The sequence below is a fragment of the Panulirus ornatus genome, chromosome 36 (assembly GCF_036320965.1).
Source record: "Panulirus ornatus isolate Po-2019 chromosome 36, ASM3632096v1, whole genome shotgun sequence".
Classification (NCBI taxonomy): Eukaryota; Metazoa; Arthropoda; class Malacostraca; order Decapoda; family Palinuridae; genus Panulirus; species Panulirus ornatus.
This window is the reverse complement of record NC_092259.1, coordinates 9,604,599-9,620,640: the sequence shown is the minus strand read 5'-3', so window position 1 is coordinate 9,620,640 and position 16,042 is coordinate 9,604,599. Positions and strand designations below refer to the sequence as shown.

The window sequence follows — 16,042 nt, the reverse complement described above, 5'->3', positions numbered from 1 at the left end:
ATTTAATCAAAGTCAACTAAACCGGTTGTCTACCAGTCACTAAATGTGTTCCTGGTAGTTCAACAGCATGAAAACAAAAGCAAGCAGTTCAGCATTGGTGAAACACAGCAGCTCGACACCATGGGGCAGGATGTGCAACATTAATTCAGATTCAGTGTATCCCCTCCCTCACAACTATCTATGTGTTTCATAAATATCTATTCGTGCATATAGATAGAGCAGGCATCATCAGAGAAACCCAATGATTTCACAGGGGCGTGGTCAAACATCTCTTCAGCATCTTTTATGCCTGGTAAACATCTGACTCCCTTTAAATTAATTTAAGAAATTACAAGATATCCCATTAGCCCTGAGGGACCACTCATGGAAGTTCAAAAATTAATTCTACTATTGGACAGCCATAAGATTAGATGTTAATAATGAGCACCAAACAGGTGCTCTCGTTTGTCCGTGATGCAGGTCTTCATCCTCCCAGGGGATACCTGTAGCCTCTAGTGGCCCAGGAAACCCGGGATACGTTGGCCTGGCCACCAACCCGGCCTGGGAGATGCTGACACACACACCACTGCTGGAGATCTTGAACACCCGAACACACAAGCACTTCCCAGTTTTTTTTTTTTCCATGGCACAAGTAGACGCTCAGTCACAGCCGTGAAGACCTGTTGACTCCTTCCTGGCTGGGTGCACCAGGTTCTGCTTAGTGTGAGCGTCATCTGTAACATATCAACAAAGAAGACCGCCCGAAATAATTTTGTTCGGCAGCGGCTCCAATACCCCTGCTGTTATTTTCGTGAGTTTTACGGTTCAAGCACTCTCACCTACCTCATTTTGTGTAGTTGTTGAATCCAAAATGTATGGATGAGCTTCTCTACTACGATATTCCCGTGTATATCCTCATGGATACAATTTAGAGTACAAAAATCCACAAAGAAATAGGAACACAGCCTCCCTTTCACTACAGTACACTGACACTGGCGGCCATGTTGGAATCGGATTTGTTGACGCTGCGCGATCGAACCGAAAACCAAAATGGTTCTGCTCTGTGTGTGGGATGAGTGCAATAAAAGTACCTATGGGATCTTTGCTTATCATATATTCTGTTTGTAATGCTTTGGTTATATCGCATTTGTGGACTGCGGAATGAGGGTTCAACCCAACAAGAAATTATGAAAATAATCATACAACTTGGAATCTTTCGTGAAGAGAATTTGCAAATGAATGTAAAAATGATTTTACCACTTTTGTGAAAAAGAAACATTAATTCTTACTGATATTAATACTTCTTATCTTATCTAATGTTCAGGTGAAAAGAATATTCTATACATAATTTTTAGCGTTTTCAGTACTTATGAATTCCATGTGTTTACGATAAGAGGATGTAAGCTGGCTGAGGTACAATAATTATCGTTTTTGTGAAAAAATTCACCCAAAGTCACCACACTGTGCGATTAACTGTATGGTCTGTGGACACGTTAATCTCCCGATTAATTGTTAGGAATAGCCTCATTATTTAGTTTGGTTTTAGGGCCTAAAATATATCAAAGAATGCAGATTTTCTCAGTGGTAAAAATTTTCTCAGTTGATCTGATCGAATTATGGTAGGGTTTAATCAATACCGTTAGATATGACCTTCATAAAAGTAGCATCTTCAAAATACTGGACACGAGACTGAATTTGAGATGAATCTGCTTCTCGAATTGAAGTTTCCTATAAATTGTCTTTGCTCTCCTTTAGCCTACTTTTGAGGCTGACACCCAGACTCAGCATGTGGATAAGCACACACTCACACAGAGCAAGAAATTAATCAGAAAAGCTGTAGGCAAAATACTTTTGGTGTTGATGAATGGAATAGGCTAATTGAGGAAACCCTGGGTTTAGATACCACAAGAATATTCAGGGAGTGGATGATAGGCTTGGAATGATGAGACTGGCCAGAGTACATGAAATAGAAAATAATCTCAAAATGCCGTCAGTTTGGGAAATTCCATGGAAGGAGGGCATAATTATCGCAAATAAATTTTGCAGGAATCGTGATGTCAGCATACACCAGGTCCTCAGCAGGAAAAGGACTGATTTCACCCAAGATGTTGGCCAAGGTATATGAGACACACGTATGTATATGCTGATGTATGCAGATACACTTTACAAGCCTCTTGAAATACTGTTTAAGATGTTGCTAGAGAAAGTGTTATGGAAGTGGATAAGGGAGAACTTCATATCTTCCATGAGAAAGGAGACCCAAAAGAGGTGCTTATGTACAATCCAGTCTTCCTTATGAGTGTGGTCTGTAGATTACTGCAAAATATTGTTAGAAAGAAATGGATGACTTCAAAAGGAAAAATTATTCAAGTAAAAGGCAAGTGAAGGGTGTCCTGCTCACAGTCTTAAGTTTTTAGATGAACTTTGCGACGTATGTAGAGATTTCACAAATCACTGAAAGACGTAGGGATACAACAAATGGAAGCCATAACATGAGATGAAAGAAAAAACTGTTGAAAGTATGCGTTAAAAGTATTCCAGAGTATAAGAGTATGCGTGAGAGGAAGAGAAGCCGAATGAGAACATAATAAATGTGGACAGCACACAAAAGCTTTAAAAATTGTATGGTAGTAGGATGTTGGTCAAGGCAAGAGCAACACACAACATTAGAAAACAATTTCTCATGTAACTGACTCGTGGACAAATGGGACAAACTCAGTACAACCTGACAGCTTGTGTACGAGACATGTGAGGTTAACAAACGAAGCTTCAGATGTACGTTCCCTCCACAGATATACAGATGAATGGATATAATCACAAATATTGTCTTACACAGAATACATACGTATGCAAAACACATGATCATAAAGACATCCTTATTTCAGTCATTGTTATTTTTGTTATCTATACTTTATCATTCGTTTCGCTCCCATAACTTATCATTACGGTACATAATGGGGTAAACCGAAGAGAAAGTAAAAGAATGGAATGAGAGACAAATGTTCAGGTAATGAACATGCAGGAAGGCGTGAGGCGTGAACGGGATAAAGCAAATTAGAGCAATGTGGTTTACAGGGAGCGACATACTGTCAGTCGGCTGAACCAGAGCATATGAAGCGGTCAGGGGAAACACAAAAGTCTAGGGCTGTGGTTTTGGTTCGTTATACTTGACAGTTTGAAAGTGGATGAGCAAAAGAGGCGGATCTTCGTCTTTTCCCAGCGCTATCGCGGGAAACGGCGAACAGATATTTATACTTTTTATATCATATATTACCTCGAGGTAGGGGAAAATAGATACTAACCTATGCATTCCCCTGCGTGTCGAAGAAGGTGGCAAAGAGGAAAGGGAGCAGGTTACAGGAAATCTTCCCCTCCTGTATTACTTTCCAAAAGAAGGAATAAGGGAAAGAGCCAAATAAGGATCATTCATCCTCGAAGGTTCAGTCATCTGTTCGTAACACTACCTCGTTCATGTGGGAAATAGCGAACATGTACGGAAAAGGGGACGGAGCTAGGATACCATTGGTACACGCTTGTTTACCTGGGGCGTTCTAGTTAGTCTCTCCCTTGTATATCAACTGACTGTTTCGTATCTCACTCTTGTATCCCCACTGATGATGTGATCATTACACGAAAGTGCACTTGGGAACTAATCGTGTTTCATTTTCCTGTGGAATACCGACATATACTAGATCACGCCCACCAATATATATATATATATATATATATATATATATATATATATATATATATATATATATATATATATATATATATGGAGTTGTGCGCAGGAGGATGGATGTGCTGGAAATGAGATGTTTGAGGACAAAGTGTGGTGAGAGGTGGTTTGATCGAGTAAGTAACGTAAGGGTAAGAGAGATGTGTGGAAATAAAAAGAGCGTGGTTGAGAGAGCAGAAGAGGGTGTTTTGAAATGGTTTGGTCACATGGAGAGAATGAGTGAGGAAAGATTGACCAAGAGGATATATGTGTCGGAGGTGGAGGGAACGAGGAGAAGAGGGAGACCAAATTGGAGGTGGAAAGATGGAGTGAAAAAGATTTTGTGTGATCGGGGCCTGAACATGCAGGAGGGTGTAAGGAGGGCAAGGAATAGAGTGAATTGGAGCGATGTGGTATACAGGGGTTGACGTGCTGTCAGTGGAGTGAATCAGGGCATGTGAAGCGTCTGGGGTAAACCATGGAAAGGTGTGTAGGTATGTATATTTGCGTGTGTGGACGTGTGTATGTACATGTGTATGGGGGGGGGGGTTGGGCCATTTCTTTCGTCTGTTTCCTTGCGCTACCTCGCAAACGCGGGAGACAGCGACAAAGTATAAAAAAAAAAAAAAAAAAAAGATATATATATATATATATATATATATATATATATATATATATGTTTAATATTAAAACTATTGTGCAATTAACATTTGCAGTCTTACTATCAGTGTGATTACATATTGACAATGGATTGAATATGTGAATTGTATTGGTACTCCTTTAACTCTACAGCACGGTACTTGATTCATGAATCTAGCTCGAAGCTTCATTTTCATACTAGTTCGAGACATGCGATAGCTGGAGTAAACTGGAAAAATAGTGATGACCAAACTCATGAAATGTATGTACGTGTATATTCTACCGATTCTTCTAAGTTAAGGATACTCAAGTCAGGTATGAACATAATGAATATATTTCACGTTATTTTTCTTGCAGCTCATTGGAGAGAGCAGATTAAAAGTGGACTAGACTTAAATGATAGTCATATACACGTTAAGATCATTAGCACCTTATCTGTTCCATAAAACGATTTTGTTTTTTAAAACCATCTTTAGTTGGACATTGTTTGGTTAACAGCGGAAAATGATTCCATAGAATTATACCAATATACATAAACGAGCCCTAATCAAAAACTCCTACTGTAAGTACAACGCTCTTTGTTCCATACCTGCCCTAATTATGAACCATTTTTAAACCTTACATCACATTTAACCTCGGGCACTACAGTTTATGATGTTATACGTATCTCCGTCTTCATTAAATGTTAAACAGTGAAAAGAGAGTACTTGAGCATTTCTTTCAATACCTTTTGCAAAAATAATGACACAAGTGTCTTATAAATGTATTATTGACGCTCGTTTTGAAATAGTTCCTTATTAGGTGTTGGAAGATGGTAATAGGTACAAAAGGCAGCATCGAGAGCAACTATTGTTTCTTTGAATAGATTTGTCAAATTCTAGATGGAATAGTAAGCGACAGAAGAGGTAGTACTCTCTATACTAATACCATTTCGTGCCTCCACTCGCTCTTTCATACTGACACCAAATCTCTCAGCATCTTCACCACTTCTCAACACTGCCATCAGGACATGTCGCCCCACGCCAGCTCAGCCTCAAGAGATCCTTATCAACACAATCATCGTATTTTTAAAATAATATTTATTCTCATTAGCAGCTCCTCATACACTCAAAAAGAGTATATTCCACGTATTAACCCGATCTTCGATTTATACCTTGGTTTAGATCTAAAGCTTAATTCTTTCACATAGGTGCTAGTAACTTCTCAGTTCCTCAGTTTTAGTTTTTATTAATTATGAATTCATTCTGGTATCTAGTTTACTGACGCCTCTTGTAATAATAGTTTGGGAATTTTCGGCGCAAAGGAAAAAACCTGTGGAAAATTCAGTGCGAAAAGAACCTCTTCCTGTCTCATTTGAATCTTTTCCTCTGGTGTGTCAAGTCTGAAGTTTCCTGTCTCTTTTCGTATGTCAAATCCCCGAATTATGGAGTTCATTTTGTTCATCACTGTAACTTTTCATTATCCCTCATCCGGAGACCAGGCATGAGACAAGTTGCATTTTCCTCTCGTCTGTACGGTCATCTGGGTTGCAGATCCTTAGTTGTTAAGACAGTGTTGTATGTGCAGTAAGATGTTTTGATGGTCAAAAGACATATACCGGGTTTGAGGTAATGAAATTTGAATATTCAAGATCTCCGCAGAATTGCAAGTGTTTCGAGAAATTCATGTGGTTCGAGGAGCACCAACATGGGGCTTTACTACGTCATAAACGATAATAGTGACCCGTGCGGACGATCGTAGGGCTTTTGCAATACAGGGAAAACATTGAGTGGAGGAACCCATTGAAGGAGGCTAGATTGAGCAAGGTCTCTTTGAAATTATGTCAAAAACTGTAAAATCCGTGTAAATGGCCATTTCGGTAAGTCTAAGCATTATTTAGTCCCTGCCGAATACCTGCAGAGGCTTAAGTTGTAGTATTAGTTCAAATTACAAGCAATTTGAAAGGTAAACAAGTCGGAAGCAAGCTGGTAATTAATTGTTTATCATGTTTATCGCTATAATTTATATGGTTACTCAAGATGATTCATGGTAGTCAGTTGACCTTTTACTAAGTATGTTTTGTGTGATATAAGAACTGGTGACTTGGGATGAACATCATTTTCTATTTGTGAATTCTTTCGTGTATCACTTGAGTAGTTTCACTGAATTGTTTAAAACAGGTTGGGGAATAGGCTTGTATTTGAGTGCATTTACGGAATTGTCTTCAAATTTTCTAAAGCTAGATTAAGTTCAGTGGGGGTTATAAACTACCAGTTTAGGGGCAATTGAGAAATAACATGGATATAGAAGAAATGCTTATCAGTGGGTTCCCCCTAATCATAGTTGAAGTGATTTAGACCAGGGAAGTGTGATGTAACGCATTATTTTTCAGTGTAATAATGAATAATGATTGTACGGGAGGCTATGATGATCTGGAAAAGTTTGGGGGTAATAATAAGCAAAACTTCAGAAGACCTCCCATTGCTTTCCGTAAAATTCTGAATTTACCTTAATTTAGTCACTCTTTGAAGAAAAAAAGTAGTATTATGATGCTTGCATTCAGTTACTCATAAGTTTGATAGCTGGATGTGTGTGTACTTTCTCTAATCACATGCAGCTAATGTGGCAGAAGTGATATGACAGTACTAATGGTGGATTTCAGATATTTAAATGAAAATTAGGTAAATACTGGCCCCTAATGTTCAATTTCAATATTTTATTACTTGGCAGAGGAACTGGATCCTAGTAGTGTCACTAGGTAGGTGAGGTTTTTGTAGGTGCAGTTGTTTTTATTAGTGTTTCATTTTTCACCTGTATGTTCCCAGATCACATTAGACCTCTGTACACTCTCATATTTTGAGGGGGTGGAAAGTGCTCCATATCATAGTTCCCCTTTTTTATTATTATTATTTATTATTTACTAAGTATAAGCCCATTGATATGCATTTCACCCAAAGTCTTATGTCTGTTGTACCTCCTTGGTGGAAAATTACCAAGTTAGGTGAGATTTTCAAAGGCCCTCTTGGTTTTTTTTATAATTTTTCGGTCACCACTGCTCCTCTTTTTCCTTGATCACCATAGCCATCCTCACTCGTATATATATTATTTGTAAAATAAAGATGAGCTCCAAATCATGCTTCCCCATTCTAAATCTCTTCAACAAAGTTGATATATTCCATTAATATGCATTTCCTTCTTATCCGTGAGTTATTTCAAGGTTTTTGTAAACTATTTCTTTACCAAATAAGTGATTGATAGTGTGCAGAGGTGTGATGATCTGGAAAACTGTGGGGTAAAAATGTGAAACACTTGTAGAAGTGAAGAGATCATATGAAAACCCCTGGGGGTCTAGATTTACCGTAATTTTTAATAATTCTGATGTCATAGTCAAAATATCCCATTGACATCATTGTCATCATCCTTTTCCCATATTGGTTGCATATACTGGGAGGAAATAAACACATTCGTTGAACACAAACCACATTTTCTGTTCACCTTATTCCTAACCACTATCATTTTATTATCAAAGGATAAGAATGGAGCTCCAAGATATGCTCTCCCTGTGTAAATTGTCATTTACAAGCATATTAAACCCTTTAATATGTATTTCTTCCAAATCCCTCCTTTTTTCCTTTAATGCCCCTAAAATGGAACTTTTTCTGAGGCTATTTGGTTCAATCCATCTTTTTAAGCTAGATTGACTGACGGATTCATGTTAGAATATGCTCTAATATACTTGAATGTGCTTGTAGATAATGCTCTCCACAGAGGTTATGAGAGATTCAAACAATATCTTGCAAACAGTAATTCTAATGTAGAATCTACCATCATTTTGTATGATTAAATTACTTATATGTAGTTCCCAATTTGAACTGTCCAGGGAGATAGTTTTACACTTGCGGTGCCCTGTCACTTGAACACTCTGCCATCATACAACTTTATGAATCTATGTGTGATGTTTGCGTTAACCATGTCCTCTTAGTGTTCCATTCATCCATCATTCATAAAAGAATATTTCTTGAAATCCTTATTTACAAGTTTCTTGATTTCATGGTATGTCCTCTAGTTGCTCTTTTTCTTCATATCTCAAAGAACTGTTCATTGTCCACTTTGTCATTCTTTGTAGAAAAATTAGGTTTTTCATCAAGTCACATCTCACTCTTCTCTTGTTTAAGAGGGGTTAATCTAAAGCCTACAGTCTTTCCCTGTAGCTTAGCTATCTTGATTCTGGTACCATCTTTGTTGCCCTGCTCTGGACTTTATGAGCTTTTAGTGTTTTTTTAGATATGGTGGCCAAACCTGATGAGCATATTTAGTTTTGGCCTTATGTGGGATATGATTAGCTTGCTGGCCACACCTTTTGAATTCATTTAACTGACTTGTTTTCAGCATTACTCCCACTGCTTAAGTGATGGGAAAGGCATTTTTTGTCCCTGCCTTAGTATGGTAGCATCAGGAACAAGTTAACAATGGTCTCATTTGCTGTCATGAACTGTAAGCCAAGCCCCACAACCTGCCAATAGTTTATTTTGACCATTTCACCTGCCATCGTTCATCCCCTGATGGCTTGTCACCCCTGTTTTATAAATTAATCCATCTCATTTTAGCCAGAGCATGCTTTTTATCCTACTAAATGTTCAGGCCCCAGTCTCCCAATGCTTCCTGCTGCTCATCCATTCATTTCCCTCTTGGTTTTCCCCTTTTCTGACACACAAATCTTCCTAGTCTTTCAGATGTCTTTATCTTTTCCATATGTTTGAATCATTTCAACACATTCTCTATGGCCCCTCTAAATAAGACTGCAAATACTACACGTTTCTTTTTGACACTGTCATTCATTACATATCAACCCACTTCTTACCACATATGGTCCTCAGGTATTTCATCTTCAGCACATCCCCCCCCCCCCCCCCCCCCCCCCCCCCCCCCCCCCCCCCGTCCTATTTCTGTACGGTAGTGTTGGAACTATTATAACATCAAATATACCCATCTTTGCACTAGCAGACAGCATCCTCTTCTTCTTCATGAGCACTTTTGATACACCCCGGATCTCATCCTCCCCACCCAACTTATGACTAATTTTATCCCAAATTGTTTTATTTCTGCCAAATCCACTCCCAGGTACTTGGAGAACTCCACTGTCTCAAAGTTCTATGCTTTTAAACTTATGCCCAAGTGATCCTATTTGTTATACAGTCTAAACATTTGACACTGTTTTTCAGTGGAGTGAAGATGGAACCCCTGGAGCAAGCCATTGTAGTTGTTGAAGAAGTTGTCACATATGTTTGTGCTGAATTGGGTTCTGAAGCACAGGAGCACATTGACCCAAACCAACTGTTTGTCAGAGCAGAATGTCAGATAAAAAAGGGTTTAACCATCAGTGAAGCTGTGAAAACAATAGCATCACCATTATTGTGGGAGGTTAAAGAAAAACGAGAAAAAAAGATCATAGATGTTAAGAGAATTAGAGATGAATTAGAGAGGAGCACAGAATATGTATTTGTTGGACAAAACAAGGAGGAGCTTGAGAGTGCCTCAGAACATTTGCATACTGAGGAGGAGATGAGAAGCACTTTAAGATTTGGGACTTTGGACCTGAGCTCTCAAGGAAGCAGTTCACAGACATCTGTCTCAGACAGTGCATCTGGAGCAGGTGAGAGTAAACCTGAAACAGGTTTAAGTGACTCCAGTGGAACTTCATGCATTATGAATGAACATTTGATGTTTCCTGTTTCCCCAGGTGAAGATTCTTCAGCATCCTTAGAAGACAATGAAATAAGTGTGCTAAGCCCAGTCCCACCTAAACCTGCTCCACTGATAGAGCTTAGTGATGATAGTTCAAACTCTAGTTTATCATCGAGAAACAGCATTTGTATTGTTGTACCAGAGAAACAGTGTAGAAATATTGAAGAAGAAATTGACTTACAAGATGCAGAAAAGGTTGGCATTCCCCAAAAACTTATCTCGGCTCTTCGGTGTAAAGAGAAAACTACAGTAGATAGGACTCACATGGTGAAGGGTGTAACTTTTAATGAAAACAGTGATGATGAAATAGATGGGAAAGTTAAAAAGAAAATAAAACCAGTGAAACAAGAAGTGACGGATGATGAATTGGTGCATAATGAAAATGATGGGACTAATAATGTAGAGCAGGCAAGATATCAGTCAGACTTTGAAGACCATAAACCTTCAATAAAGACTGAAGATATCGAATTACCAGGGTCAAATACCTTATCTTTGTTGAAAGAAAACAGTGATACTGATGAAAACAGAAATAAGAAAAAGACTATTAATGGAATAGCCAGTCATGTGACAGATGCTATGGTACACCAGAATCAGTCTTTGGACATGCTGTGGGAAGATGCTCGGTATGTGTGCTCCCTCCTCCCATATTTTCAGCTAGCAGATGTTCATCAAAGCATGGTTGATAACTACTATCATCCTAATCGCAGGGCTTACGTTCTGGATGAGTACTTAAAGTTAGCTGCTGATCGTGATGAAATTGTACCTGATAGTGTATCTCCTAAGAAGAGATCTTATGTAGAGGATGGTGGTGCACAAGTGATGGCAGTTGAGAAAAAAATAAAGATCGAACATAACACAACAGAAGAAGTTGATGAAAAAAAATTGTGGAATCAGATGGTTTCAAATGGGATACTTGATGGTTCCCTTCCTTCTACAAGTGGTGCTAATAATCTAGTTGTCAGAGACAAAACAAGCATTGATTTGCATGGTTTCTACGTAACAAATGTAAGAACTAATGGTAATCATGGGATGGAATTGTACAATAGTGACCCTAGAGAACTGGAGAGTGATCGGGAAAAATGGTGTAGAGAAAAGATAGATTTTGTCTCTGCTGTAATATGTAATATTGATAAAGAGGTTTTACGAGTTCATGTTGAGTCATGTTATAGTGATGCTGATGTTGAGGGATTAATAGATCGATTGATGGATGAACAAGAAAATAGTGAACCTGCTGTTAATCAGATTAAAGAAGAAATTGTTGAACCTGTTTCTTTATTACGAAGTGATCAGCTCACAACCAGTGCATTTCAGCCTGTGGATAGAGGTATAAGTGCATTTCAACCAGTGGGGCATGGAAGTTTCAGTGATGTCAGTGTACCTGGCAGCTCTGCTGAATCTCAGTCTGGGACAGATGCTGAGGACCAGGCTGGTCTGGCTGCAGACTTAGAGGACAGAATAATGTCCCAGATTGCTACTTTATCAGAGATGTTCAATGATGCTGATCCTGACTACTTGCAAGAGAGGTAAGTTGAAGTGTTTATCCTGTCTATGATTACAGCCTCATATAAATGAAACCCCTTACGTAGGGCACACCATGATGGTCTTTCATGAAAGTAGTCTGTAGAATATTACTATACTGCTTTACAGCAGTTTGGTATGTTTTGGAATGGTGATAGTTTGGTCATTAGAAGTTTTTTGTTTTATATCATGAGCTGCAGATGGATTTTTTTTCCTTTAGATTTTTTTTTAACAGGGGGGGGCCCAATTATGGAGACTTTTGCCATGGCCCCTCCCTTGATAGATAGGGGGTGGTCATGAACCTCTGTTGTGTACTGGTTAGTGTCTGATGAGATTGAGTGTGAATCTAAGTATAAGAGGTGTGCAAGGAATAGAATGACTTGGAGCATTGTGGTATAGATGGAGAAGCATGTTGTCAGTGGGCTGAACCAAGGCAAATGAAGTGGTCAAGGTAAACCGTGAATGGTGTTGGTGCTTATTTGTGAATGATAGGCTTTGATTTTAGTGCATTTGTACATGACAGCAGGGAAGTGCATGTGAGCAAACATGGTAACTGCATGTTTGTTCTTGGCATTTCCTTGCTAAAGTGGGAAATGGCAAACAAATATGAATAAAACTGTTTTACCAAAGCTCCTTAAAATCTTACTCTATATATATGTCAGTATTCATGGAAGACCTCATATTTAGCTTAAACTGTAGTTTCATCATCTAGATTGAATTCTTGTAGAAGAAATCAAAACAAAACGGTGAAGTTTTGATTTTTACTAAAATGATGTTTGGAGTCGTTTTCGACAAAAATTTATCAAAATGCGAGTTAGTCTCACTGAGTTATACGAATCGAATCTGCCAAAAGAATAAAAATCGTATATTACACATGTGAATAGCCTGTGCTGGAGGTAAATGAAAATTATGCACACCATGGTTTTCATACCCGAGTTGCATTTGCTGTATTTTGTATGCTTAGTTTGTGAGTGATATGTTGCAAAATAAGGCATTACACAAAAGGAAGGTGTCTAAGAACATATACTGCAAAATTAAGAGGTCTGCTACCTATAGCAAAGTACTTTTCATTTCTTTTTACACTGATGGCAAAACACTACAAACAGAGCAGTTTGGTTATGATATAAATAGCATATGTTAGAAGTAAATGAAAATTATCTGCATCATTGTCTTCTTACCACAGTTGCATGAGAAGTATTTCTTATACTTGATTTATGAGTGATATGTTGCAAAACAAGGTATTACACAAAATAAAGGTGTCTCAGAACACTTACTGCAAAGGTAAGAGGTCCCTGCCTTTTACAAAGACTTTTTCATTTCTTTTTACAGTGTTGGCAAAATGCTACAAATAGAGGGGTTTGGTTATAATTCTCATTCTCATTCTGTATTGGGAAATGTTTTTCCTGTAGTAGATTGATCAGACCTTGAGCACCTGTTGAGTGCTCAGGGTTTGAACATGCAGGAGTGTTTAATGCATGCTTGGAATAGAGTGAATGGAAGTGTTGTGTTGAAAAGGGGATGACATGTTGTTAATGGACTGAACTAGAGCATATAAAGCAGTTAGTGGAAATCTTGGAAGTCTGTAGGGACTGTATGCAGATAAGGGGGTTGTAGTTTTGGTGCATTGCACATGACATCTGGAGAATGGATATGAGTGAGTGAGGCCATTTATTTGCCTGTTCTTGGCATTACCTCGATAACTAGAGAAATGGAAAACAATGTGAAGAAAAATGTGTATAGTGTGGGATTATATGGCATCATCTAATTAGTACATCTTTGTACTGTACTATTATTTTTTATACCCAACTGTTTATACAACCTTTGTGAGGTAAGATCAAGGACAAATGAACTATGGTTTCATTTGCATACATCCAGTCTTTAACTGTCATGTAAACTGTACCAAAACCACAGCCTAACATTCATAGCCAAGCCCCACAGACCATTCGTGGTTTACTTCTGTCACTTCACATGCCCTGGTTCGGCCACTGACAGCACATCAGCCCCCATGTATATGATGTGATATGTAGGGTCCAACATGCTCTCAGTGGGATGAACCAGGATTTGAAGTGGTCATGGTAGGGGCTTTAGTGCTGTCAGTGGACTGAACCTCCCAAAAAAATCTTTTTTGAAAAAAGAGAGGCCTTGGGAACTTTAATGACACTACAAGGGAGTTGTTGTTGTTCAACCGATTAGGACCAAGGGGATTTACTTCTGTGCAGAACAAGCATATTGTAAAAAAAAATTTATTTCTGTAAAACATTGAATGATGAAAGTGATGAATAAAAGTTATGAAAATTCATGCTGCAAATTATAGTGTACTGAATTCCTTTTCCCACAGTTATTCATTATTGGATTTTTCTCATTTAGGTAACCATTATTTTTGAAAGTCATTGCCTCTACCTTTAGAATGTATGAAGTTAGGTGTTCCATGGGAAGTACAGGCATTTAATGGTATGCTTGTTTATTTGTAAAGGAAAATGCTATTCACAAAGGAAACATTGATGTGTTGAATTGGATTTCATGAGATTACTTTATCTGAAAAGATTGATAAAAAGTGATAAAAAGTATAGTTAAGTAAATCAGATAAAGTGAAGGGAAGTAAAGTGGATAAAAGGGAATGAGAAATCAGATTAATTTCATCTCATTTAGGATGAGAGAGTGGAAGATAATGTGCTTGAGATGGGGCAAGGAGCTGTAATCCTGTTCCTTGAAAGAGTTCCCACTTAATTAACTTTATTGTGAATGTGGAAAATGTTTACGTGGATACTGATATTATTATTATAATTATTTTTATTATTATTATTATTATTATTATTATTATTATTATTATTATTATTATTAACAGTATAATTGTTATTTTCTATAAGTATTTCTTACATACATTCTTCAAATCAAACACCTGATCCACACATCCTCTACCACTTCTAAAACCACAGTGCTCTCCCCCAATCTGATGCTCTGTACATGCCTTCACCCTCTCAATCAATACCCTCCCATTTAATTTCCCAGGAATACTCAACAAACTTATGCCTCTGTAATTTGAACACTCACCTTTATCCCCTTAGCCTTTGTACAGTGGCACTATGCATGCATTCCGCCAATCCTCAGGCACTTCACCATGAGCATACACACATTAAATATCCTTACCAACCAGTCAACAGTACAGTCACCCCATTTTTTAATGAATCCCACTGCAATACCAAATGTAGCATTTATGGATCTGGAGAAGGCATATGATAGAGTTGATAGAGATGCTCTGTGGAAGGTATTAAGAATATATGGTGTGGGAGGCAAGTTGCTAGAAACAGTGAAAAGTTTTTATCAAGGAAGAGAGGAAAGTGATTGTTTCTCAGTGAATGTTGGTTTGCGGCAGGGGTGTGTGATGTCTCCATGGTTGTTTGATTTGTTTATGGATGGGGTTGTAAGGGAGGTGAATGCAAGAGTTTTGGAGAGAGGGGCAAGTATGCAGTCTGTTGTGAATGAGAGGGCTTGGGAAGTGAGTCAGCTGTTGTTCACTGATGATACAGCGTTTGTGGCTGATTCGGGTGAGAAACTGCAGAAGCTGGTGACTGAGTTTGGTAAAGTGTGTGAAAGAAGAAAGCTGAGAGTAAGTGTGAATAAGAGCAAGGTTATTAGGTACAGTAGGGTTGAGGGACAAGTCTAAGTGGGAGGTAAATTTGAATGGAGAAAAACTGGAGGAAGTGAAGTGTTTTAGATATCTGGGAGTGGATTTAGCAGTGGATGGAACCATGGAAATGGAAGTGAGTCATGGTGGGAGAGAGGGCAAAAGTTCTGGGAGCGTTGAAAAATGTGTGGAAGGCAAGAACATAATCTCGAAAGGCAAAAATGGGTATGTTTGAAGGAATAGTGGTTCCAACAATGTTATATGGTTGCGAGTTGTGGGCTATAGGTAGGGTTGTGTGAAGGAAGGTGCATGTGTTGGAAATGAGATGTTTGAGGACAATATGTGGTGTGAGATGATTTGATCGAGTAAGTAGTGAAAGGGTGAGAGAGATGTGTGGTAATAAAAAGAGTGTGGTAGAGAGAGCAGAAGAGAGTGTATTGAAGTGGTTTGGCCACATGGAGAGAATGAGTGAGGAAAGATTGACAAAGAGGATATATGTCTCAGAGGTGGAGGGAACAAGGAGAAATGGGAGACCAAATTGGAGGTGGAAGGATGAAGTGAAAAAGATTTTGAGTGATCGGGGCCTGAACATACAGGAGGGTGAAAGGCATGCAAGGAATAGAGTGAATTGGAACGATGTGGTATACCAGGGTCAACGTGCTGTCACTGGATTGAACCAGGGCATGTGAAACGTCTGCGGTAAACCATGGAAAGTTGTGTGGGGCCTAGATGTGGAAAGGGGGCTGTGGTTTCGGTGCATTATGCATGACAGCTAGAGACTTGAGTGTGAACAAATGGGGCCTTTGTTGTCTTTTCCTAGCGCTACCTCGTGCATGTGG

At 38.5% G+C, this 16,042-nt stretch overlaps 2 protein-coding genes across 4 annotated transcripts in view; one reads left to right on the top strand and one right to left on the bottom strand.

Annotated features, from left to right (window-relative positions):
• ena (ENAH actin regulator enabled) overlaps window positions 1-975 on the bottom strand; it is a 153,113-nt gene extending 152,138 nt beyond the window's left edge. For 2 of the 3 annotated variants that reach the window (XM_071683329.1, XM_071683331.1), the window contains exon 1: window positions 823-975. In XM_071683329.1, coding sequence (XP_071539430.1) covers window positions 823-827 — 5 coding nt within the window. In that variant the 5' untranslated portion in view covers window positions 828-975. The remainder of the gene's footprint in view (window positions 1-822) is intronic. The other variant, XM_071683326.1, reaches the window with a different exon arrangement.
• Window positions 976-6,056: 5,081 nt separating this feature from the next.
• Window positions 6,057-16,042, top strand: part of LOC139760320 (uncharacterized) — a 33,188-nt gene continuing 23,202 nt past the window's right edge. The window contains exons 1-2 of the mRNA XM_071683320.1: window positions 6,057-6,194; window positions 9,538-11,583. Coding sequence (XP_071539421.1) covers window positions 9,548-11,583 — 2,036 coding nt within the window. The 5' untranslated portion in view covers window positions 6,057-6,194; window positions 9,538-9,547. The remainder of the gene's footprint in view (window positions 6,195-9,537; window positions 11,584-16,042) is intronic.